A 25,717-nucleotide genomic window follows, 5' to 3' on the forward strand; every position below is an offset into this window, starting at 1 on the left:
TTGCCCAGGCTGGAGTGCAATGGCGCGATTTCGGCTCACTGCAAGCTCTGCCTCCCGGGTTCACGCCATTCTCCTGCCTCAGCCTCCCGAGTAGCTGGGACTACAGGCGCCCACCACCATGCCCAGCTAATTTTTTGTAATTTTAGTAGAGACGGGGTTTCACTGTGTTAGCCAGGATGGTCTCGATCTCCTGACCTCGTGATCCGCCCACCTCGGCCTCCCAAAGTGCTGGGATTACAGGCATGAGCCACCATGCCCGGCCTATGGTATGGGCCTCTTTATGGTATGGGCTGCCATGGGAAGGGCATGACCTGCAGCAAGGCAGCCCCTGAATAAATTGATGTTCTGCTGACCACATTCCCTGCTGCTGCTGGCAGCAAGTCCTTCCTTGAAGAGGAGATCTAGGTGGCATGTCTCCCTGTCCACACACTTTCTTAAGAATAAGAAAATATTTCCTGGAAGTCATCCATCAGGTGTGCCCTCACATCTAAGTATTAGATTACATGCTGTGTCAGAGATTCATGGTTACACATCATCGCCTTTTTCTACTTCTCTAGTAAAAAGAATTCTGATTTTTTGATGGGTACGTGATCATCTGGGATAACAGCTACATTTTTCAGCCTCCCTCTACTTGTAGACATGTCAGTAACTTCTGACTAATCGAATGTAAGTTAAATTTTCATGTGCGACTTAACAGAGGGAGAGAGGGTGTACCCCCCCGTTTTCTTTTCCCCCTTCCTGCTGGGTAGAATTTGGGTATAATAGCTGGAGCCTGAGCCGCTATCTTGGATTATGAGGTAGAAGCCACATGTTGGGGATGACAGAGCAATAGTATAGAACAGCATTAGGTCCCTGATGATCATGGAAATGCATTACATGCTCTGGATTGCTTACCTTTGGATTTTTTTATCTTGGTGGTTAGTCCATTACTATTTAGGTTTTTCTGTCAGTTGCATTAAAGCCTAATCTTTTTTCTGCGTCTATGTCTATATATGATGTATATCTATATCTATACAGATATATATATTTTTAAAAATAGAGATGAGGGTGTTGCTGTGTTGGCCAGCCTGACCTTGAACTCCTGGCCTCAAGCAGTCCTCCTGCCTCAGCCTCCAAACTGCTGTGATTACAGGCAAAAGCCACCATGCCCAGCCCACACCTAATTTTAATTGATACACATTTCTAATCAGTCAGTGGCAAGGGGCATGAGAAAACATGATTGGCTTCGACTGACATTTTGGGGTGGAATGGATTTTGGGGAGTACGGCATGGATACATCTCTATCAGGCAAGTACAGCAGAGGGAGAGAAAGGCAACAACATCAAGGAGTTTGCAGGATATGATTCTTGTGATGGATTATGGAGTCTTAACTAGGTATGTGAGAAAGTGAAATGTGTGGATGGTAGGTGGTGAACAGTGAAGAAATGATAGTTCAGTGGATTGGTGGTCTCCATGGGGCCGAAGTCTCATTGGAAAGGGGAAAATAGGCTAAATGAACTGGAGAGATGAGATAGTAGTCAGAGGTTAGGGTGCTTTTTTTGTGGTAATGTTGTTACTGGTAATAGCAAGGGCCAGAGAAGGGGATGGCTAAAGAGGGGTGGAGGAAAAGATAGTGGTGAGGTTAAGAAATGGAGAGACTGGATTTTGGATGGAACATCTTAGATGTTGATGCAGATGAGTGGAAGAAAGTGAACGATTTGTTAATATCTTTAGTGCATTAGGAGTAGCTGGGAGATGACTCAGAAGGTAAGGGAGGCAGATGCAGAAGCGAGCATGTGTTCAGAGTGGTGATGTTGATGAAAGAGGGAAGAAAAATATCTGGAAACAGCCATGATGAAGGAAATAGCATCCTTCTTAAATATTAAAAATTTTTATACAGCAACAGATACTTGCTGGTTGCAGTGCTCATGCCTGTAAGCCCAGCATTTTGGGAGGCCAAGACAGGAGGATTGCTTGAGGCCAGAAGTTCAAGCCTGGGCAACATTGTGAGACTGTCTCTACAAAAAATAAATTTAAGAAATTTATGGCTGGGTGTGAAGGCTCAAGCCTGTAATTCTAGTGCTTTGGGAAGCCGAGGTGGGAGGATCTCTTGAGGCCAGGAATTTGAGACCAGCGTGGGCAACATAGTGAGACCTGTCTTTACCAAAAGGAAAAAGGATGACGTAAAATTAAGATAAGATTTAGGTATGTTTTGTTCATTCCTGTTGGTTTTAATATTTTTCTGTCTTCTTTTTTAATGTACGTGATAAGTATTTGTTTCATCTAAATTTATGGAATCTGAATATAACTAGTCATTTTCTACTGGTTATAGTATGTGTTAATGTACCCATTATGTTTAATTTGTATTATGTTAAGAATTAAGAAATATTAATATATGAAAATATATAAAATACATAGAAATATATGAAATTAATATAGCAGACTTAAGTTTTCTTTCTTGATTTAAATTACAGACTAACTGGATCTTCTGGGTTTGTAACAGATGGACCTGGAAATTATAAATATAAAACGAAGTGCACATGGCTCATTGAAGGACAGTAAGTAGAAATGGCTGACTTAATTTTTGTTTTTTTTAGCATAGAAGTCAGTGTGACATTAGTTTTCCCACAAGTAAAATTAACAATCTGTAGCATAAAGTTCTTAAAACATTACTTGATAACCTTTCATTTGACAAGTAAATTTTATCTTAGCCTTCATTAATTTAAAAGTTTCATGTTGATTTAATGCTGCAAATGAATTGTACACACCACAAATTTGTGTATTTCCAACTGTAATAGTTCAGAAACGGTTATATATATATATATATATGTATATATTTTTTTTTTTTATGAGACAGAGTTTTGCTCTTGTCACTCAGGCTGGAGTGCAGTGGCATGATCTCGGCTCACTGCAACCTCCGCCTACCAGGTTCAAGCGATTCTCCTGACTCAGCTTCTGAGTAGCTGGGATTACAGGTGCATGCCACTACGCCAGGCTAATTTTGTATTTTTAGTAGAGAAGGTGTTTCACCATGTTAACCAGGATGGTCTCGAACTCCTGACCTCAAGTGATCCACCCGCCTCAGCTTCCCAAAGTGCTGGGATTATAGGCGTGAGCCACTGCGCCCAGCCATAGTTAACATATTTTTAATGGTTTGCTTAAAGCATTAGAGAATTACAATATTGTGTTATTTTTCCAAGTATCTATTTTTGTTGTGGATAAGAAAATTGTAATAACTATTATTGCCTAAATGATCCCTTCTCTGGACCCACTGTGTCCCTCTAGCTGTTGGCCTTTTTTCTCCTTGTCTTCACGGGAGACTTTTAAAGCAGTACTTCTCAGACTTTTTTGGTCTCAGGACCTCTTTACACTCTTAAACTTTGAGGATTCCAAATAAGTTTATTTATTATTTTTTATTTATTTATTTTGAGATGGCATCTCGCTCTATGGCCCAGGCTGGAGTGCAGTGATGTGATCTCGGCTTACTGCAACATCCGCCTCCCGGGTTCAAGCGATTCTCCTGCCTCAGCCATCCGAGTAGCTGGGATTACAGGCATGTGCCACCATGCCCAGCTAAGTTTTTGTATCTTGTAGTAGAGAGGGTTTCACCATGTTGGCCAGGCTGGTCTCGAACTCCTGACCTCAACTGATCCGCCTGCCTTGGCCTCACAAAGTGCTAGGATTACAGGCGTAAGCCACTGCACCCGGCCCCAAGTAAGTTTATGTTTATCTATCTGTGTTCACCATATTAGAACTTTTACAACCAAGAAATATTATTTATTCATTTAAAAGCAACAATTATAAGCCATGTTAGTACAAATGATATTTTAATGAAAAAAAACCTATATTTAAAAAATTGTAGTGAAAAGAATGGCATTGTTTTACATTTTTGCAAATCTCTTTAATGTCTAGCTTAATAAAAGACAGGTGGATTATCATATCTTGTGCATTCACTTTGTTGCAGTATGTTATTGTGGTTGAAGCATGTCAAGAAGATGAGGCCTCACTTGAATAAGAAGTAGGAAAAAAGATATTTTAAGAGTACAGTATTTTAAAATGATTGTATATAGTCTTCTTTGATACCATATCAAAACTTAACAAGTAGTAATTTCTTAAAAGTAAATTGCAATATGGAATCTGAAACTATGTTAAGGAACTTTTGGTACTTGTTAAATTAAAATCCATTGGTTTTCTTGCACTGAATGGATCTTTTGCCCATCCATGTTTTGGTAACATGATATATATAGGTCATTTGGAAAACAACAGGTCATTGAATTATGCAGATCTTCCATATGTTGATATATTTATTCCATTACATAATATTTTAAAAATCACATTGGTTAGTATCACCATCAGTCTCCTCAAAAAGTTCTAAGTATGGCAGATAACAAATTTTCCAAAATTCTAATTACTACTTGAAAGCTTGTAGTTTATCTTTGGCAGCAAAACTGTCAGTTGTTTTCTTTGAAGTGGCAGGCTTGCTTTCCTCATTTTTAAGAAAATGTCTGCCAGATACCCAACTCTGAATAACCATAGTTTGTTGATTGTTCTTTCAAGTAAACGTGGTAAATGGTGTTCTAAGAAAAAAGTAGCTAGTTCAGCTAGCAACTTAAACAGTTGCAAAAGTGGTTTTCATTGAGAAAACCACTGTGCTTCTATTAGGTAAAAGAAGTGTTTTATATTTACTTTCCATCTTGTCGGAATATTAAAGAGATGTCTACTAATTGGTCAGGATTTAATAACATTAGAAGTTTTTAACTGCTTAATCAAGATATCCTTAAATGAAACTGGCAGTTTTTCTTTTTTCTATGAGTGGTTGGTGGTGAAGAATAGCAGTGATCACTAGTACCATTTGCTGCTGCTGTCTGGATTTGTTCTAAGATGCCCGCAGTTTCACCCACCATTTCTCCTTGAACCATTAGTAAATGCCAGCATGGTGATAAAATATATGCTATCTTAGTTTTACTGTGAATATAGTTTTGACCTCCTGGGACCTCCCATAAGGGTCTCAGGGCCTGTAGCATTTTGTGGACTTCATTTTGAGAACTGCTGCTCTACGAAGCTCTGCTGTGTCCTATCAGTTCATTGCCACCTGATGCCCTCCTCCACTGTTTTTCTGAATGTGCTCTCAATGGTTGTTCCTTCTCAGCATAAGTGAAAAACTAAGCAACAAACTCTCATTCCTCCTTTTCCTTATTCCCCACGTTTAGCCTGTCAGTAAGTTCTGTCAGTTTTCCCTTTAGAATGTCTCCCCAATCCATCACCGGACAGCTTTTCACCTCCATCTCTACAACTGGGAGACCTACCATCGTCTCTCTCCTGGGCCACATAATAGCCTTGAAATTGGCCTCCCGATTTCTGCTTTTGCCCCTTGCCCACCTCCCACTTCTCATCTCTTGAGGTGTTCTCTGTTTGCTGTGTTTCAGGCATGCTGATTTTCTTCATGCTGCTTGGACACATCAACCTCTTTCTCCCTTAAGACTGTGCTGTTCCCTCCGTCTGAAACGTTTTTCCGGCGCTTTTCACGTGGCTTGTCTCTTGTCATTCTCATATCTCCAAAGCTTACTGGCCTATCTCCCTACTACTTTTTGTGCTGCCACATCACCTTCTTTTAATTTCTTCACACCACTCATCACCATCTGAGTTTACTTGTTTATGTATTTATTTAGTTGTTAACCTAGAGATGTTAGAAAAGTGTGGGGTATAGGAAAGGTCTAAACTGGAGAAATAGAATTAGGCATAAGCAGGATATAATGATGTTGATATTCCCAGAGCTTTCTGAGTGGAGTGTTGGGCTGAAGCCAGGTTAGAGAGTGAAGGGGTGAGTGAGATAGAGGCACTGGAGAAAGCAAAGTCTTCTGCGAAGTTTTACCTTTTTAGGAGGAGAAAGGGTAGGGCAGGTATTTGGTAGAGGGAGAGTTGGGATTTGAGGCTTTTTGTTTTTATTTTTGTAAAATATGTGATACTTAAGCAGATTTAAATGTGGATGCAAAAGTTCCAGATGAGAAGAGATGTCAAATATTTGAGAAACAGAGAAGCAGATAGGTATAGAATTTTGGAAAATGGGAATTTTAAGGTTTTTTGTCTGGTTGCTGAGCATAAGCAGGGAGGTGGGACTGGGTGGTTTGAAGTAGTCATTGAGAGTAGCAGTTGTGGAGAGGGAGAGAGAATTGGTAGGACTGCTGTCAGAATCTAAGTGCCATTTGCAGTTGGAGAGCAGAGACCATTGCTGGAACCAGTCTACCCAGTGGTGTGGTATAGAAGTATGGCTTTCTTCAATACAGCTTAGTTTTTTGTTTTTTGTTTTTTTTCCCTCCACCGCCCCCTCCCACTTTTTTTTCCTGATTAAATCTTAGAGCAGATAACCGGTTTCCTGTAGAACAGAGCTTTTGCCAGCCAGTGTCGTGAAAAATCAGAGGGGCTGGCAAATTTAGAGGATTGGCAGGCATGTTTATGAGATGACGTAGTGTGGAATCTGAAGTTGAATAAGGAAGTGCAGAAATGGAAGGGCTAATGGGTTGGTTCAGAAGCCGTTAAAGAGTGGCCACTGAATGGACTGTAAGGCCCAGAATCATGGACCACATCAGTTTTGTTTCCCATTGCATGTTTAGTAGTCTCTTGCACATGGAGAGTACTAAATAAATCTTTGACAAATGAAGGAATACTGATGGGGCAGTTGTTAGACTGTGTTACATATTATTAATTTAAAAATCTGAATTTTTATATTCTCAAATGTCTGATAGTTGTGATAACTTTATTATAAATTACTTTTTTTTATTCTTTTCAGGCCAAATAGAATAATGAGACTTCGTTTCAATCATTTTGCTACAGAGTGTAGTTGGGACCATTTATACGTTTATGATGGGGACTCAATTTATGCACCGCTAGTTGCTGCGTTTAGGTAAGCTCAGTCTTACAAGCATTCTTTCATCATTGATTTCTAAATTTAAACATCTCTTCTGGATTGCATTCTTACTGGGTTCACCTTTATTATCACTTAACACATTTATTTAATGGAAAGAATACTAGTTCTTGAGTCCCATCACTTGTGTGTTAGTGCTAACTTGGTTTCTGTAGCCCTGGGTAAGTTTCTAGGCATAGTACTTGACTTCTCTTTTCAGTTTCCCGATCTGTAAAATTGTGATAGTTCTATTAAGTTCACCTGCTCCTTGTGGTGGTGGTGAAGTTTATCGTTACAAAATGTTTTGAGAGTGATATATTGAATGATACTATTTCTGTGAAAAATTTGAATCAGGAATAATATCCATCATGTTCCTTGTGTGTTGCCCACTGCATAGGCCTTCAGGAGTTATTTGTTGAATTCAAATATAATTGTGTGTGTGTGTGTGTGTGTGTGTGTGTGTGTGTATGTGCATCATGAGTGAGGGAAACTTTTTGGAACAGTACACATAAAATGAACAGTGGCTACCTGTGGAGAAATGAGGAACATACTTATTATATATATATTTTTTCAATAAGTACATTTACATTAGTAGTTAAACAGAAGCAGTTTAACACCAAATATATGGACTGTTATGAATTGTTTGGGTGTTTTACTTTTGATTAGCAGCAAGTAGCTGTGTTGTTTATTATGTTTTTGGCCACATGGGAATTCAAAACTATCTCTAGTTTTCTTCCTTTTACTTGATAGAAGAGTTTAAGATACAGTCATGTGTCACTTAGCAGCAGGAATAGGTTTTGAGAAATGTGTTATTAGATGATTTCATCATTGTGTAAACATCATAGGGTATATTTATACAAATAGATGGTATAGCCTACTGTACACCCTGCTTATATGGTACAGCCTATTGTACCTAGGCCACAAATCTGTACAGCGTCTTTACTGTACTGAATACTGTAGGTAATTGTAACCCAATGGTAAGTATTTGTATATCTAAACATATCTATACATGGAAAGGTACAGAAAAAATACAGTATTATAATCTCATGCAACCTCTGTCATATATGTGGTCCATTGTTGACCATATGCCATTATGTGGTGTATGACTGTATATTTTTCTAAAATGCATATCCCCTTAGGAAACCATAGTTTTCAGTTTTTCACCTGCAACTGGCTTTCTAAATTTCTTTGTCTCAAATATTTTATTTCCTTTACTTTAAAAAGAAATCAGTTCAATAAATATTTTTTGTATTTCTCACGTGGGGCTTGTCTCGCTGATGTCCCATGTGGGTGAGGGAGGTAACAGGGAGCAAACAGTACATAAGGACAGGAGATCAGGCGACTGTTGTGCCCTCGTGTTTTTCTACCCGCTTTGGCTTAGAAATCTCTCTGACATATCTTTGAACTGAGAACCAAGGCCATTTTCTGGGTTTTAAAGGTTCGCTTACAAGGCCAAAGAGCAGGGTGGCTGGCTATGCTGAGCATTTAAAATGGCACTGGCCAAGTGTTGGAGTGTATATCTTTATGCCAGCATTTGAAACATAACTTGTAGCAAAAAGCACCCCAAACTTTAATACAAGCCCCAAAACTAAGTGTGATGTTATCATAATAATACTTGTTGGGGATTCACTTGTTACTGTGTTTGTTAATCAGAATTCACAGAGCTCTTGTATGCCAGGCACTTTGAATCAGCTTATCAGGAGGCTTGTAGGAACATGAGCCAAGCAGGTAAACATCACTCTGTGGTTCACCTGGACTGTGTATTTGATAAACAGTGGTAGCGGTGGTAGAGCAGAGAGAGTGGTTGAGAAAATTCTTCAAAAGAACATTATTCCTTTTAGAGTTTTTTTTTTTTTAGGAAAGTTATATGCTGGTGGGGCAGTTGTTAGACTGTGTGATCTAGAGGAACCCTTCCCCTTCCCCCTTCCACTTCCCCTTCCCCTTTCCCCTTCCCCTTACCCCTTCCCCTTTCCCCTTCCCCTTACCCCTTCCCCTTTCTCTTCCCCTTTCCCTTCTCCCATCCCCTTCCTCCTTCCCCTTTTCCTTCCCTTCCCCTTCCCTTTTCCTTTTCTTTCTCCCCCCAGGCTGGAGTGCAGAGGCAGGAACGTAGCTCACTGCAGCCTCAACCTCCTGGGCTCAAGAGATGCTCCCACCTCAGCCTCTCCAGTAGCTGGGACCGCAAAAATGCAACACTATGCCCAGCTAATTTTTGTGTGTTTTTTTTTTTTTGTAGAGATGGGGTCTCACCATGTTGCCCAGGCTGGTCTTGAACTCCTGGGCTCAAGCAGTCCTCCCACCTTGGCCTCCCAAAGTGTTGGGATTACAGGTGTGAGCCACTGCACCCGGCCGAAGATTGCTTTTGACATACCTGTTTCCAGGTGGCCCGGATCTTGTCAGTACTTATTCCTTCTGCATTTCAAGGGATTCTGGTGTATATAACCAGTGAAAGCGTGATGATGGTTAACCCTTCATTTACATCTCCAATCAAATGTCACCTCTTCCAAGAGGCCTTCCTTTCACCCTTTCTAAAGTAGCACCTTCTGTTCTTTCCCTCTGCTCTCTTTCCCTAGATAGCATTTGTCTCTACCTGGCATTACGTATACACATACCTGTGTGGGGAGTATCTGGGCTTATCTGTTGTTTTTCTAATGTGAACTACATGAAGGCAGGGACATAGTCTTATTCACTGTTGTATTCCTGGTACCTAGAACAGTGACTCACATGTAGTAAGTGCTTAGTAAATATTTGTTAGTTGAATACACAGTAGAAAATGCATCAGTGTTTTGTAACTCCTGGAGCACCAGAGTTTCAGAGTTCCTAGAGTTCTGTCTTCATATTAAAAACTGAAGGGCCAGGCGTGGTGGCTCACATCTGTAATCCCAGCACTTTGGGAGGCCGAGGTGGGAGGATTGCCTGAGGTTAGGAGTTCAAGACCAGTCTGGCCAACATGGTGAAACCCCGTCTCTACTAAAAATACAAAAAAAATCATCTGGGCATGGTGGGGTGCGCCTGTAATCCTAGCTACTCAGGAGGCTGAGGCAGGGGATTTGCTTAAACCAGGGAGGTGGAGGTTGCGGTGAGCCGAGATTACGCCACTGTGCTCCAGCCTGGGTGACAGAGCGAGACTCCGTCTCAAGAAGAAAAAAAAAAAAATTGAATGAAGGGCCAGGCACAGTGGCTCAGGCCTGTAACCCCAACACTTCGTGAGGCTGAGGCAGGAGGATTACTTGATCCCAGGAGTTCAAGACCAGCCTGGGCAACAGGGTGAGACCTCATCTCTACAAAAAATCTTAAAAATTAACCAGCCATGGTAGTGTGTGCCTGTAGTCCCAGTCACTCAGGAGGCTGAGGTGGGAGGATTTCTTGAGCCCAGGAGGTCAAGACTGCAGTGAGCTGTGATCATGCCACTGCACTCTAGCTTGGGCTAGACCTTGGGTCTAGACCTTGGGTGAGACCTTGTCTCAAAACAAAAGAAAGCAAAACAAAAGGAACGAAAATCCCTTCCCCTCCTCATTTTCATTCCTTGCTTATGGACTCTTCCAGCCATTTTTGTATGCATTTATATAGGTATGTGTAAGTGTACACATGTACGGTCCATTGTTTTGCAGCTTGCTTCTCCCCCATGCCCTTATCAGAATGCCTGATGAGTTTCTCGTTAGTCCTGCAGACCTATGTAATATGCAGTGACTCATGCAGTCAGATTTCTGGGCATGAGCATTTAGATGAGTTTCAACCTGTTGCCATCTGAACAGTGCTGTGGTTAGTATTCTTGTATATTGGTCATTGTGTACATGAGCAAATATTTCTTCTACAAAGAAATAGAATTGCTAGGTCAGAGTGAATGAGCATGAGATTGTGTGTCTGGGACAGATTGTGTAGGGCCTGGCAAGGATCTAGGCTTTTACCAAATGTGATGGTGGTGGTGAATCAATAATGGGGCAAAAATCATGGACATATGAAGAAATGCAACAGCAGGTAGACATAAGAAAAACGATTAACCTCAGGAGTAAAAAGAACTCAGAACTACAATTTAAAAATTGCTTTTTACTTATTAAATTAGCAAAATTAAAATAGAACTAGTAGTCCTTGCTGTTGGCAGAGTGAAGTGGGATGGACCCTTCATTCTGTATTGATACGATTTCAAATCACATATCTCTTCTGGAAAGCAAGTTGGTATTATGGCTCTAGAGTCTTAAAGGCATCATTTAGACCCTTTTACTCAGTAATTTTTTTTTTTTTTTAACCAGTCACACAACAAATATTTAGAATCTGTCATGTGCTGGGTTGTGAGTGAGGTCCTAAGGAGAACCTAGGGAGCTTTTAATGATATAGAAAATGCGTAAGTTTTATTTGTAAAATAGAATATACAATGTAAATAATATCAATTAGGCTAAGAAAATGCATCAGAATACTAACAGTGTTGGAGTTATGGGTGTTTGTTTATCTAGCTTCTTCATATTCTTATATAAATACTTTATATAAAATATTTTGGGCGCGATGGCTCACACCTGTAATCCCTATATTTTGGGAGGCTGAGGTGGGTGGATCACCTGAGGTCAGGAGTTCGAGACCAGCCCGGCCTACATGATGAAACGCTGTCTCTACTAAAACTATAAAAAATTAGCCAGGCATGGTGGTGGGCACCTGTAATCCCCGCTACTCAGGAGGCTGATGCAGGAGAATCGCTTGAACCCCGGGACGCAGAGGTTGCACTGAGATTGCGCCACTGCATTCCAGCCTGGGCAACAAGAGCATAACTCTGTCCCAAAAAAAAAAAAAACTCATGTCTTTCAGCAATATATGTGTGGTATTCATCACTCATAAAATTTGTTACTTTATGTGATTGTGGAGGTTTATGTTTTCAAAGAAGCACTATAAAAAGTTTTGTAAGAAAAAGAATAGGGCCATTGATTTCAAATCTCATTAGAAATACAACTCAGAATAAAGGAAGCCTAGCAAGAGATTCAGATCTGTTCCTCAAGGATTCAGAACTAATAGGGTAGCACTATGTGTTTATCACAGGAATTTGCCTGTCTTCCTGGATGTGGTTTTTAAATTATAAGGACGGATTTGTTTTTAATTTCTGTCTGCTACAATTTGACATGTCTGTGCTTGTGCTTCCCTCTATAAGAAGTGTGTTTTCATTTCAGTGGCCTCATTGTTCCTGAGAGAGATGGCAATGAGACTGTCCCTGAGGTTGTTGCCACATCAGGTTATGCCCTGCTGCATTTTTTTAGTGATGCTGCTTATAATTTGACTGGATTTAATATTACTTACAGGTAAGATACTTAAGTCTAGTATTTGTGATTTCATTCAGGAGACTATCTACTATGTCTTAACAACAATAATGGCTAACATAGATTGAGAGCTTACAGTATGCCAGGCATAGTGTCAGGCAGTTTACATGGATTTTCTCATTTAAAATTCTTCTATAAATTCAGTGAGGTCTGGGCTCTGTTTTTCTACTCATTTATAATTGAGGAAACTGGCAGGAAAAGGTTAGTAGATTGTCAAAGTAAGTGATGGGACCACAATTTAAACCCAGGTGTTGCTGCTATTGAACTTCTCCTAGAAGAGAGGGACTTTTCTGCTAATGGACAAAAACGTTGGAATTTTACAAAGTACAGCTCAACAAATATTACTAGTTGTCATGTACTCAATAGCAGAAGAAATCTATGCTCATTAAAGTACCTTGATAGTCCATTTATCCCCCCCTTTTAAATTCTGAATTACATAGTTTCAAAGCACTGTCAGTATAATTATCTTGTTATTATGAGATGCGTTATAGTTCAATTCTTTTTTTTTTTTTTTTTTTGAGACGGAGTCTCACTGTGTCACCCGGGCTGGAGTGCAGTGGCATGATCTCGGCTCACTGCAACCTCCACCTCCTGGGTTCAAGCAATTCTCCTGCCTCAGCCTCTTGAGTAACTGGGATTACAGGCGCCCGCCACTATGCCCAGCTAATTTTTCGTATATTTAGTAGAGACGGAGTTTCACCATGTTGGCCAGGCTGGTCTCGAACTCCTGACCTTGGGATTCGTCCACCTTGGCCTCCCAAAGTGTTGAGATTACGGCTGTGAGCCACTGTGCCTGGCCATAGTTCAATTCTTACATTAAGTTAAACTAGCCTGCCTTCTTCCATCTGAAGTGAGTAGATAAAATTACTAAGGAATTTTAAATATACCAATCTGGGCAGTAACCTTAAATTCTATTAAGTACAAATTTTCAGAGACTATACAGAGGAATATGTACCATGAGGATGGTAGTTTATTGTTGGCAGTTTGTTTTATTCTTTTCCTTCCCAGACTTCCAAGCATGAATTCAGCAACTCTGTAAAGCTTATCATTAGGAGGCTACCAAGAAGAATAGGATAGTCCTCCCATCCTTGAGGAGCTAACAGTTCTGCACAAATCTCCTACCTCCTTGTAATTTCTTTGACTTTATGAGTTATTTATTCTTATCCTCTTATTATGAGAATCCACGAGGGTTGATTTGATTTCATTACTTGTACTCAGGCTCTAGCTATGCAGTATTGAGCAAACCCATTTGGACTGAATCCTTAAGTACTGCAGTTACACTTGTGAATGAACTGAGACAGTGAGATTCTTAAACCTGTGTGGGAGGAAGTTATGCTAGGTTAATCGAAGCGTTGCGTTATGTTAATGTAATTTTCCCTGCTATTTTTACAGTTTTGATATGTGTCCGAATAACTGCTCAGGCCGAGGAGAGTGTAAGATCAGTAATAGCAGCAATACTGTTGAATGTGAATGTTCTGAAAACTGGAAAGGTGAAGCATGTGACATTCCTCACTGTACCGACAACTGTGGTTTTCCTCGTCGAGGCATCTGCAATTCAAGTGATGTCAGAGGATGCTCCTGCTTCTCAGACTGGCAGGGTAGGAGCTTCTTTCATTTTTATTTTTTCTTCCATTTATAGAACATTCCCACTAAATAAACTATAGATTGACTTTATTCTTAGCACCTATATAATTCATATTAATCAAATACCCGGTAGCATTTAAGCTTGAAACATCCCTCTATCTAGCTGCTTATGAATTTCAGTTTCATACATGTGTGGTCGTGGTCTCTAGAATTATGGAGGGTCAGCCATTTTTTGCAACCTGTTTGTGAAAGTTGAAGAACTTGGACTCAGTCATAAAAGAATGTAGCAGAGAGCCAAGCTGGGAGATCGGACAAGAGCTGACAATAATGGTATTTCCTCAGAAACACACTCTAAGTTGAGAGAAAATTGGAGTCAGTTATATATTAGAATCTTAAAGGAGTTAGCTAATAGTATTCTCTACAGAAATAATTAAAGAAGCTTTAGGGAATTATTTAAGGGGTGAGTGATAATAACTGTTATTAATTTGGTGATCTTCCTTGTAAACTTACCCCTTCCTCAGAACCTTTTTATTTTGAAAGGAAACATGCTTGTTTAAATGCCTTAGTTTGTTGGGTTTGGCTGACATTGTAGAGTTAATAACTGAAGCATTTCAGTATCTACCATTGTACAAATATTGCAGCAGAAGCCAAACCTCCCAAGAATGGAGTCTGTCTCTTCAATTTGTTTAAGTTTCTTGATTTACCAGAAGATGGATAGTTTGTATGATTGCTCCCAGGTCTAGTTATCACACTTATTTCTCCATATCCATAAGTTCTGCATCTGCAAATTCAAACAACCATGTGTAGAAAATATTCAGGAAAAAACCACAATAAAAGATAATACAGATTGGGTGTGGTGGCTCATGCCTGTAATCGCAGCACTTTGGGAGGACAAGGCAGCTGGCTCACTGAGGTCAGGAGTTCGAGACCAGCTTGGCCAACATGGTGAAACCCTGTCTCTACTAAAAAATACAAAAATTAGCTGGGCATGGTGGCAGGTGCCTGTAATCCCAGCTACTCGGGAGGCTGAGGCAGGAGAATATCTTGAACCCTGGAGGCGGAGGTTGCAGTGAGCCGAGATCATACCACTGCACTCCAACATGGGCAACAGAGCGAGACTCCGTCTCAAAAAAAATAATAATAATACAAATAAAAGATACGCATATTAAAACAACCATTTCCATAGCATTTACATTGTGTTAAGTATTATAAGTAATCTAGAGGTGAGTTAGAGTATATGGCAGGATGTGTGTAGATTATATGCAAGTGTTACATCACTAGTTTATATTAGGGACTTTGAGCATCTGTGGATTTTGGTACCAAGGGGGTCCTGGAACCAATCCCCTGTGGATATTGAGGGATAACTGTATATTTTATCCTTAAGATTTTTCATGTGAGTTAATTATTTATTTATCTGTGCTTTCTCCTGAGAGTTGCTTAAGCAGGTATTTCATTACCAAAAAAACCCTAACCTGGATATAGTCAAGTCATCATTGGAAAGTAATGTGATTTACCCTTGGTCAATACCCTGAATAAATTAAAATAACAAATTAAAGGATTTGTCTGATATTTAAATTCTAAAGGAAAGACTATTATTTAAATATTTGTTACATTTAGATAATTAAAACTTGAAATGCAGTAAGCTTTAAAGTGTCTTTTGTGAAGCTAATTCATTATGTTTTTATTAGGTCCTGGATGTTCAGTTCCTGTACCAGCTAACCAGTCATTTTGGACTCGAGAGGAATATTCTAACTTAAAGCTCCCCAGAGCATCTCATAAAGCTGTGGTCAATGGAAACATTATGTGGGTTGTTGGAGGATATATGTTCAACCACTCAGATTATAACATGGTTCTGGCGTAAGTTGTTTTAAACATTTTTGCAAGAAGCTTAGTTTTTTTTTTTTTTTTGAAAATTTATAAAGCACAGATAAACAAAAATAAATCACCAGTAATTCTACTACCTAAAGAAAATCCCTGTTAATATTTTGGTAGTAGTCTTTCAAATTGTTTTGACGTATGTTGAGTTTTTAAAATTGAATGCTACAAAAAATTCATTGTCATGATAAGCATTCATTTTTTTCAAATACTGTCTCTGATGTTTTGCTTTAAGTATATGTAGTAAGTTCTATATAAGTAGGGATTATTTTATCTTTTAATTTAATTAATAGTTCCAAGGTCAAATGGTTTGAATTTATAGTTTGCTAGTGGAAATTATACCATTGTCTGATACGTCCCAGGGTTCAAGGTCTATTTGCTGATCCCGTGCTGCTCATTTTTTAGGGAGAATGTGTGTTGTCATAGTGGAATTAGCTATGGAGGTGGACTTGTAGAAAAAATTTATGAACATTTAATCTTGCTGATTTTATTATCTGAAACTTTTTTCTAGGCATTTTCTATTAATGAAGATTGTCAAAAAAAACCCAGCATCTGTTCATTAAAGGATTCTGGAAATATGGCAGTGGTGGCCTAGTTTCTGCATCCCCCCAAACATAGTCGTTAAAACACATCACACAACTAGTCTAGCAAAATCAGAGAAACATGAGCAACATCTATAATAAAACTTGGTCAGGCTAGGTGCAGTGGCTCACGCCTGTAACCCCAGCACTTTCAGAGGCTGAGGTGGGCAGATCACTTGAGATCAGGAGTTTGAGACCAGCCTGGCCAACATGATAAAACCCCATCTCTACTAAAAATACAAAAATTAGCCAGGCGCGGTGGCGGGCACCTGTAGTCTCAGCTGCTCAGGAGGCTGAGGCAGGAGAATTGCTTGAACCTGGAGATGGAGGTTGAAGATCAGATGGTTGTAAACGTGAAGCCTTATTTCTGGGCTCTCTATTCTGTTCCATTGGTCTATGTATCTGTTTTTGTACTAGTGCCATGCTGTTATTGTTACTGTAGCCCAATAGTATAGTTTGAAGTTGGGTAACCTGATGCCTCCAGCTTTCTTCTTTTTGCGTAGGATTGAACTGGCCCAATCTCTATTCCCATTGCTGCTGCCTTTGTTCAAGCCCTTTAATTTCTGATGAGACTCCTGCAATGGTCAGGTCAGGTTAGTAGTTTTCCTCCAGGTTCTTTTCTTTCCCCATACATAGATTCAAACTATTTTCTTTGCCTGGAACACAAATGCTTTCCTGAATATGAATTTAAAGTCACATCTTACTACAGTTTTTAGGTACACAGATTTTAGGCATTTTCATGTTTTTCATCAGAAGAGCTGTTTGCCAGCCCTGGGAGTGGCACAGGTGGCACCCAGAGATCTTGTAGGAGATTGGATCTCTACAGAGCTTTTCTTACACATCCCCCTTCCCTCAGGGAAAGAGAGCTGTCAGGCTGTATTCTTTCTTAGCTGGACAACCCAAAGGAAGCCCCAGAGTTGTTCAGGGGCTCATGCTCTTTCCAGACTCTACCTCAGCAAGTCATTTGTGTGGGCACCTCTTAGACAGTGTCATTATCAATAACTGCAGCCCCTCCATAATCTCATTTCTAAACGTTCCACATTCCACCCTGCTTCTTCTGTGGTGGACACTGTTGGTGCAATGCACCCAGTCACCTGATGCTGTGCAATTTGGCTGTTGTCAGTTCATAGCTGACCCTTTCTCTGAAGAATTCTCTCAGCAGATTGGAGCTGTCTTACCCAGGAACACCTAGAATACTATGCTCTATCCGCAGGATGTCCCCTAGTGTAGTGACCAACCAGTTTGCCTGGAACTCTCCCAGTTTTAGCACTGAGTCTTGTGTCCCAAGAAACCCCTCAGTACTGGACGAAATGGGATGGTCACCCTGGCCCCCAGCCGCTGACTGGCTGGATGGAGGTACATGAGTCTGACCCTGCTTCTACATGGGAAAATTCATGTTCCAGGGCTCCCCTTGGGATCAGGCCGAAGCTATACTTCAGCTGAGACCACCTTTTTGCTTATCCTCTCCTTCTTCCTACTACCTTGCTTGTCTCACTTCCTGATGTTTGTCAAAAGAGCATTCCCTCAGTAAATCACTTGTACAGGAATCTCTGTCTCCAGCTCTGCTTGCCCGGGATCTTACCTGAGACATTTTCCAATCTTTTCAGATCTTTCTCTCTAATACCCTAACAGTTTTTGATCTCCACGTGGGTCTATAATTCATTGATTCTTTCTCTCTCCCTCTCCTGTTCTCCTTCTTAACTCTAATATCTTCTTTTCATTTTTCAAATTCCTACCACCTTTTCTTCTGTTTTCATTCTCAGTTAATGGCCTTGCTTCCTGCTTCTCTTTTGAAAGATAAAGGTCAGAAAATGATTTCCACAAACTCCTACCACCACATTTCCCCTTCACCTACATCTGTGCTCCTTTATTGTCTTCTTTTCTGTAGATCAGTGCTGTCTCATAGAAGTTTCAGGCATCATGAAAATGTTCTGTATTTACCCTGTTGTGCCACTGGCCACATGTGGTTATTTCACACCTGAAATGTGGCTAGTGTGAGTTAGCTGAATTTTTTATTTTCCATTCTTAGTTCTCATCTTACTTGATCTGGCACCAACATTTGATACAGTTAATCCTTCCCTCCTCTTTTAAACACTTTCTTTAGTTGGCTTCCAGGACACCACATCCCCTTGATATTTTTTTAAATTCCATATTCTTTCTCAGCCTCTTTAGCTGGTTTCTCTTCAGCTGACTGACTTCTGAATGATGTCAGACCAGGGCTTAACCCTTGGTCCATTGCTGTCTGTTTATTCACTCTTTTGGTGACCTCATATAGTATCTTGGCCTTTATACTTGGTGACTCTCAAATTTGTATTTGCAGCCAAGACTTTTTACCTGATCCCCTATCTCCAGCTCTTTAATTGATGTCTCAACCTTCTGGCTGTGTACTAGGCATCTTATGCTCAGCATGTCCCACACTCATCTTTTTCTCAAGGCTGCTCTTCCCCCAGATGTCCCTATCTCAGTTAATGGCCACTCCATCCTTCTATTTACTGAAGGCAGAAATCTTGGGTCATCTGTGACTTCTTGTTTCTTCACACCCCATGTTGGTATATTTATTAGTTATCTCTCGCTACATAACAAATTACCACAAACTTAGCAGCTTAAAACAGTTGCATTTATTATCACCATTTCAGTTGGTCAGGAGTCCTTTGTAATCAAGGTGTCAGCTGGCCTGCATTCTCATCTAGAGGCCTGAGTGAGGAAGAATTCATTTCCAAGCTCACTCAGGTTGCTGGCAGAATCAATTTCCTTGTGGTTATAGAACCGAGGGTCCCAGCTTTCTGCTGGCTATTGACTTGAGGCTGCCCTCAATTTACGGAGGCTGCCTTCAGCTCCTAGAGCTTACCTCAGTTCCTAGAGGCCACCCAGTTTCTTGTCAGCTGGGCTTCACCAGTATAGCTGCTTACTTCATCAGGTCACAAGGAGAGTCTCTAGACTGAGTCTGCTAGCAGGATGGATGTCACAGAAATGATATCCTATCATCTTTGCCATATTCTGTTGGTTAAAAGCAAGTCATAGATCCTGCTTACCTCCTAGGGGAGGGGATTGTACATGGGTATGAATACCAGGAGGTGGACATCATAAGGACTACCCCAGTGTCTGTCTGACACAATAGGTCAAATCTTGTTAGCTCTACCTTTAGAATCTATCCCAAATCTGATCACCTCTAATGCTGCCACCATGAGAAGAGAAGGTAAAATTAAAGGCACGAAAGTGATTGTGCCTTCTGCTGTTATACTAGATGTTATGAAAGGCACATATTTACCATTATGTGATTTTACCCTAACATCCTCCCTGTCTCTTGAAGCAAGAAATCTGGGAGTCTTTAGATATTTCCGTATGTTCTCCTCTTCATACCATAATTTCATATTAAGCCCCCTCAACTCTGTCACCAAATACATGTCATATTTATTCTTTTATCTTTATGTACAGCCTGCTGTTATCTCTTACTTAGTCTTCAGCAGTAGGTTTCTATCAAATCTGTTCATTTCCATTTATTCCTATTAATCAAATTGCTAAACATGAATTGGGGTGCCATTTAACAATATAAATAATATCATTTACTACCTTCTTAAAACCCATCAGTGTCTTGCCTTTGGACTTAATGGCCCTGCATGATGTGACCACTGTTTACCTTCCCAGACTCAGTCTTTTCCTCTCCTGCCATCATTCACAGCACTCCTGCCCCACCAACCTGCTTTCTTACCCAAAACGTACAGTGTACATCATTACCTTAAGAGGCTGTGTGTTTGCCATTCCCTTGGTCTAGACTGTTCCTGCTGTTGTGCCTCAGGGCTGGTGTCTTCTTACCCTTTAGATCTCAGTGTGGTTTTCCCAGAGAGATCTCTGACCATCCAGTTCAGACATTTCTCCCTGTTCTTCTTCATTTTCTTTACGGCAGTGTTAGTGATTTTTTGTTATGTCAGTGCACGCTGTTGTACTTGCTCTTTGTCTGCCTTTGCCAAGTTCTTCAAGGTTAGGGACCTTATTTACTCACTGCACTCAGAGCTTAGCTCATAGAAGGTACTCAGATAAGTATCAGATAAACGGGGGAGTAAATGATTTATTTCCTTCACAAACATCTGTTCCTGGAAATATTAATATCACCTATTACTTTTTTTTGACTGATGTACTTCATGAGCCACATTGTTTTTTGATCATAACTTTTTTTCTTCTTGATCAAAACATGATTTTCTACAGCTTTATTTGTTTCATGTAAATATTAGCATAGTTCCAAATAATGAACTTTCATGAAAATTTAATTTAGTGATTCATTTTAGAAGTAGTGTTTCTGGAACTTAGATTACAGATTTTTATTTATTTATTTATTTATTTTGAAATGGAGTCTCACTCTGTCATCCAGGCTGGAGTGCAGTGGTACAGTCTCGGCTCACTGCAGGCTCCACCTCCCGGGTTCACGCCATTCTCCTGCCTCAGCCTCCCGAGTAGCTGGGACTACAGGCCCATGCCACCACGCCCAGTTAATTTTTTGTATTTTTAGTAGAGACGGGGTTTCACCGTGTTAGCCAGGATGGTCTCAATCTCCTGACCTCGTGATCTGCCCGCCTCGGCCTCCCAAAGTGCTGGGATTACAGTCGTGAGCCACTGCGCCCAGCCAGATTACAGATTTTATAGTCATTTATACTCTTACATAAAAGTATTTTAGGAATTGCTCTTCTTATCATTTTCCTCACAGTCCTGTTAACGCAAAACTTTTTAGTTGCATTAAAAAGCAGTTCCCATTTTGTTACCCAATGGTCCTCTTGTGAAATAAGTGGTCTTGGTCCCCTGGATTAAGATTGCCAGTTGAAACTTCATTACCAAGTTTCCTTCTCTTGAGCAGAAAAGTTTTTTTTTTCTTTTTTTTAAGTTTAAAAAAATATATTAGGAAATCAATCAGCGGTCAAACAAATAAGCAAAGTAGCATCACCGAATCCAATAAATGTTAAAGCAGACTCATGGAACACCAAGTGTGACCTGACCTCTTACGTACCCCACAGAAACCACACTGGGGGAGATTCTGATAATTCTCGGTGATAGCCCAAAATCTAGAAGGAAGCAAACTGAGTGAGCATTGCTGTTTTTGACTGTAACTGAAGAGTAGGAGACATAGTTGCTGGGGAGGATTAGGTGAAAGGGGGAGAAACTGACCAAGTGGCTGATTCCCTACCCAGAACTCAGGGCTTCTATTTAAATTAGAATATGATCTGAGCACTGTGGTAGACCACAAACAAAATCTCAGAGGCGAGTCTGGATATTTTATTCTAACAGACTGCACTCTCATTTGAGCCCTAACATTTCCTTAGACTTCAGAAGAGTAGATAGAACATAAAATACCAGCCCTCACACTAAAGCTATGGAAAGGATAGAAATTCAATAAACTTGTCTTAGATACGGTGGGAACAGAATTAAGAAATCACCCACACTTTGCAAATAAAATGTTTGGAGAGCTATGTCTAACCTCAAACAAGATGAAAGAAGTGGCATCGTAGCTAGTGCAAATATTCTATGATGAAAAAATAAAGAGGAAGAAAGACTGCAGCCTGTAAAATCTTAACAAGAACCCATCATGGAGGAAAAGCAGCTTCAAGGAGCAGAAGGAGATTCCTTCCAACTGCTTCATGCTGCAGATCAACTTAATGAGAATTTGAATTCAGAAAAACAAGCTAGAAGACAAGGTGATAATAACAGAAGAATTGGGAGGTTATAGGCCTAAAGAAATACGAATAAATTAGATACAGCAAAAATTAGAATGAAAATTTAATTACTGACAGGTTGGGATAATTGTAGTAATACATTGGAAAAATAAACAGAAAAGCAAAAACACATGAAGGACAGGAAGTGATCAAATAGAACTATAATTGCTGTCACTGAAGAAAAGAACCTAACACACGTAACAGTTGGATTGAAACAGCACAAGGTGTTTCAGAAAAATTTTATAGTTTCTTCATGACAAAACCTGATTTGATCAAGTTATTGAACTTTTTGTGCTTGGAGTGTATCCAAGAAAAATAAAGTCATTGAACTTTTGGGATAAAGGACAAATTATTATTTGGGAGGCCTCAGGTAGTTCTGTGCTATCTGCTGGCTGGGGTCATGTCTAGTCTCCACAGAGCCTTTGCCTTGGTCTTTAGGTGGCCCGATTGGGTTACCAGGCCATTATGGAGTTTGAAACCTGTACCCTGTGGTACATGATGGTCATTGGCTTGCCAGCCATCCTAGAGGGGTCAAGGGAGGTGCTGTCACTCTATGGAAGCCATCTTTTTCTGAATTTCTGGAATCTATCTTTGCTTATTTGCTTGCTTAGGTCTTAGAATTAGTTGTTCACGATTCTGTTATCTTGGATTCAGCTCCCAGAAGGAGCATTTATCTGGTACTTGGAATTTATGTTTTATTGCATCAGTATTGTTCTTGTCTTATGTTTTTTTTCTCTGTGTTGAGAGATGATTAACAGCATGTTGTTTAAGTGTCTTCTGATAGTTCACCTTAGCCAGATTATGGGGACCTGCCAGCACCTAAGTGTCTCTAACAAGCTCTTGGTCTGACTTGTTGACAGAAGAGGAGCAAAATACATTAAGAGACAGATTGGGCACTCTCCGTGCCCTTTGACAGAAATGTGGAGACCTGTTTCTGTGCTTCCTCTGTTTCTTTCCTTTCTTTGAAACGTACAGAAACAAGCCTCTGGCTTGAACATAAAGTCTATATGTGTAGTTGGAAGCTATATGAGTCCTTCTCAGGAAACACCTTTCATAGCCAGAATTCCACAAAAGCTTTGTAGTGGTATGCAGTCCATTTTATAAAAACATATTCCTGGATGGATTTATTTCTATTTGAAGTAAAATACAATATCATGTCATAAAAAAAATAGAGGTTGCGGGTAGGCAGAGAAGAGAGAATGAGAATGATTCAGAATTCTTCAGGCTTCCAGGCAGAAAAGCAAACCATGAAAAAAGAGGGAAATAAGCTGGCCACAGACTTCTCCGTAGCAATATTTTCAATACCAGCAGTGTTCAAGGGAGCAACATCTGCAAGGTTCTGGAGGAAAAAAAGGATGGTCCAAGGATAGTGTACCCAGCCAAGGTGTCATTCTGCTGTAAAGCTGGCAGGCGGAGATTCTCAAACGAGTTAATTCAGGGAAAGAGTACTATGAGCTCTACTTAAACAAAACAAAACAAAAACCCACTTGACAGTGAAATCCAGAGGAGAATTGAAGAGCTCAAGAAAGAGAAGTTGTGGTAAAAGGACTATGAGGAGATTGATTCAGCTAAAATTCAGGACTATGGAATTACCGTTACCGAATGTAGTGTAAATGTTAAGGACCTGGACATTGTAAAAATTTTATAACAAAAATTGGAAGAAGAAATGAGAGGCAATGTGAGTGCTAAGATTTTTCAGCTTTCAAAGCAAGAAGTTAGTGAATTCTGTACAAAAACAAATTGCATATAACTTTAAATTCAACCTCTAAATAATTTTTCATGTATTTTTAAGTATGCAATATTCCAAAAATATATAAAATAATAGTTATATGTGCAATTCATATTTAGTAGTTGTCACCATTTGTTATATTTGCTTCAGATAGTGTATAAAATATTTAAGATAAAAGGAAAGGCTTAGAGAAAATTAATACCAATGGATTCACCACCGGGTTAGAAAATAGAACACTGCTAACACAGATGAAGTCCCTTGCATGTCCCTCCAAAGTCCCAGAGATAACCTGTATCCTGATTTTGGTGTCAGTTGTTCATACTTTCATATATGTTATACTTTACATATATGTTATACATTACATATATATGAAAGCATAGTAGAATTAAATTTTCTGTTTTTAGTCTTTATAGTAACAACATTCTGCAATGTGCTATTTTAGCTTAACATTGTTTTGAGATTTATGTTGACATATCTTGCTGGAGTATATTTTTCATTCTGTATACTTATTCTTTATGTTATCTATCTGGATATTTTACCATTTATTTGTTGATTTTCAATGGATGGACATTTATTTGTATTCTTTTTTTGCTATTGTGATAAACTTTCTTATACCTTTGTGCTTATATATGATAATGTTTTTCAAAATTTCTTAAATACTTGGAATATCCAGGTAAACTTTTATAGAAAAGAAACATTTACTTAAGATATAACAATATTGTTTCTTTTTGGTTTATTTTTTTCCATTTTATGAAAATAATTAAAATTAACACTTTATTAACAGTATTCTCTTATATGCATAGAAAGATGTCTGGAATGATGTTTACTTAATGATATTTATTTCTAGATCATGGAATGTGGGATCATTTTAAAAAACTTTTAGCTCTTTATTCTTTGTATTGGTTACATTATTTATAATGAACATGTAGGATTTTTATAAAAACAGAGTTTTTCTCAAAAGCAAAAACTCAAAAGTGAGTACTTTAAGATATTGAATGTGATTATTCAATAATGCATGAATAAGTATAAATTGCATGGCAGGATTATAAATTATTTTCTTTTTGGCGTTTTTGTATTTTAAGGTCTTTATATTCATAGTACAAGTGAAATGCTATAATGGTATTCTGGCTTTTGAAAATGTGTTTTTAGTCAATTATATAAAGAAAAGGAAAGATTAGTAATGTTCTTTTACTTAATTATCATCCCTTTTTTGGTACCTATCTTCAGTTTCTCATGATTAAATAAAAGTTATTGTAATAAAATTTTGAGTCCCTTGAGTACAATGCAACCTATAAACGATTTAGACTGTGTATAGAAGTGGTTTTCAGGAAGTGTTAGAACCTTCCAGTAGCTTTGTATTCCATTCTTTTCCCAGGATTTTGTAGTCCAGCTCCTCTTCCTGAGTTATCACGTGTCCAGTGGGCCCAGGTGTCAGGTTTATTTGTGAAGGTGACAAGTGCCCCCCTGCATCCATGGTAGATTTAGTGAGCATCTCCAAACTGGATTATGTCACAAATAAAATAGTATGAGATGTTCTGTCCTACTCGTTGGGTGAAAATATGATCTGTTTGTTTTGTAGGTATGACCTTGCTTCTAGGGAGTGGCTTCCACTAAACCATTCCGTGAACAGTGTGGTTGTTAGATATGGTCATTCTTTGGCATTATACAAGGTAAAGCATCTCCACTCTGTGCTAAGCAAGAAACTAAGTTTTCCTCAGTTACTTCATATATTACATAGTTGAAAAGCTACCTCAGTGTTGGTTTTTAATTGGGGAAAACTTTTTATTGGGGGCTTTATATAATTGGCTAAGTTATAAGTAGAAATTAAAATGGAAACTTTTTTAACTCAAGAGATTTTAATGGCTTCAAACTGTAATGGGATATTATAATTATGGCACTAAATGGTTAAAGATGTAGATTAAAAAGTGTAGATTAGCTTTTATTTTTATAAGCAAGTTTAGCCAAGAATAGCCACATTGTAATGTGGCTGAATAAACATTTTCATTTCCTCATTTTTATAGATAGATGGTAGGATGAGGCAACTTTATTTTTCCAAGTCCTTTTATACCGTA

The 25,717-nt window shown here is 39.2% G+C and overlaps 1 protein-coding gene across 3 annotated transcripts in view; it reads left to right on the forward strand.

Moving 5' to 3' along the window:
* ATRN (attractin) overlaps positions 1–25,717 on the forward strand; it is a 180,362-nt gene that overhangs the window by 53,446 nt on the left and 101,199 nt on the right. For 2 of the 3 annotated variants that reach the window (XM_030825442.1, XM_030825444.1), the window contains exons 2-7: positions 2,454–2,537; positions 6,767–6,880; positions 12,031–12,159; positions 13,570–13,775; positions 15,450–15,618; positions 25,225–25,315. In XM_030825442.1, coding sequence (XP_030681302.1) covers positions 2,454–2,537; positions 6,767–6,880; positions 12,031–12,159; positions 13,570–13,775; positions 15,450–15,618; positions 25,225–25,315 — 793 coding nt within the window. The remainder of the gene's footprint in view (positions 1–2,453; positions 2,538–6,766; positions 6,881–12,030; positions 12,160–13,569; positions 13,776–15,449; positions 15,619–25,224; positions 25,316–25,717) is intronic. The other variant, XM_030825443.1, reaches the window with a different exon arrangement.

This window comes from Nomascus leucogenys, chromosome 13, assembly GCF_006542625.1.
Source record: "Nomascus leucogenys isolate Asia chromosome 13, Asia_NLE_v1, whole genome shotgun sequence".
Taxonomy (NCBI): Eukaryota; Metazoa; Chordata; class Mammalia; order Primates; family Hylobatidae; genus Nomascus; species Nomascus leucogenys.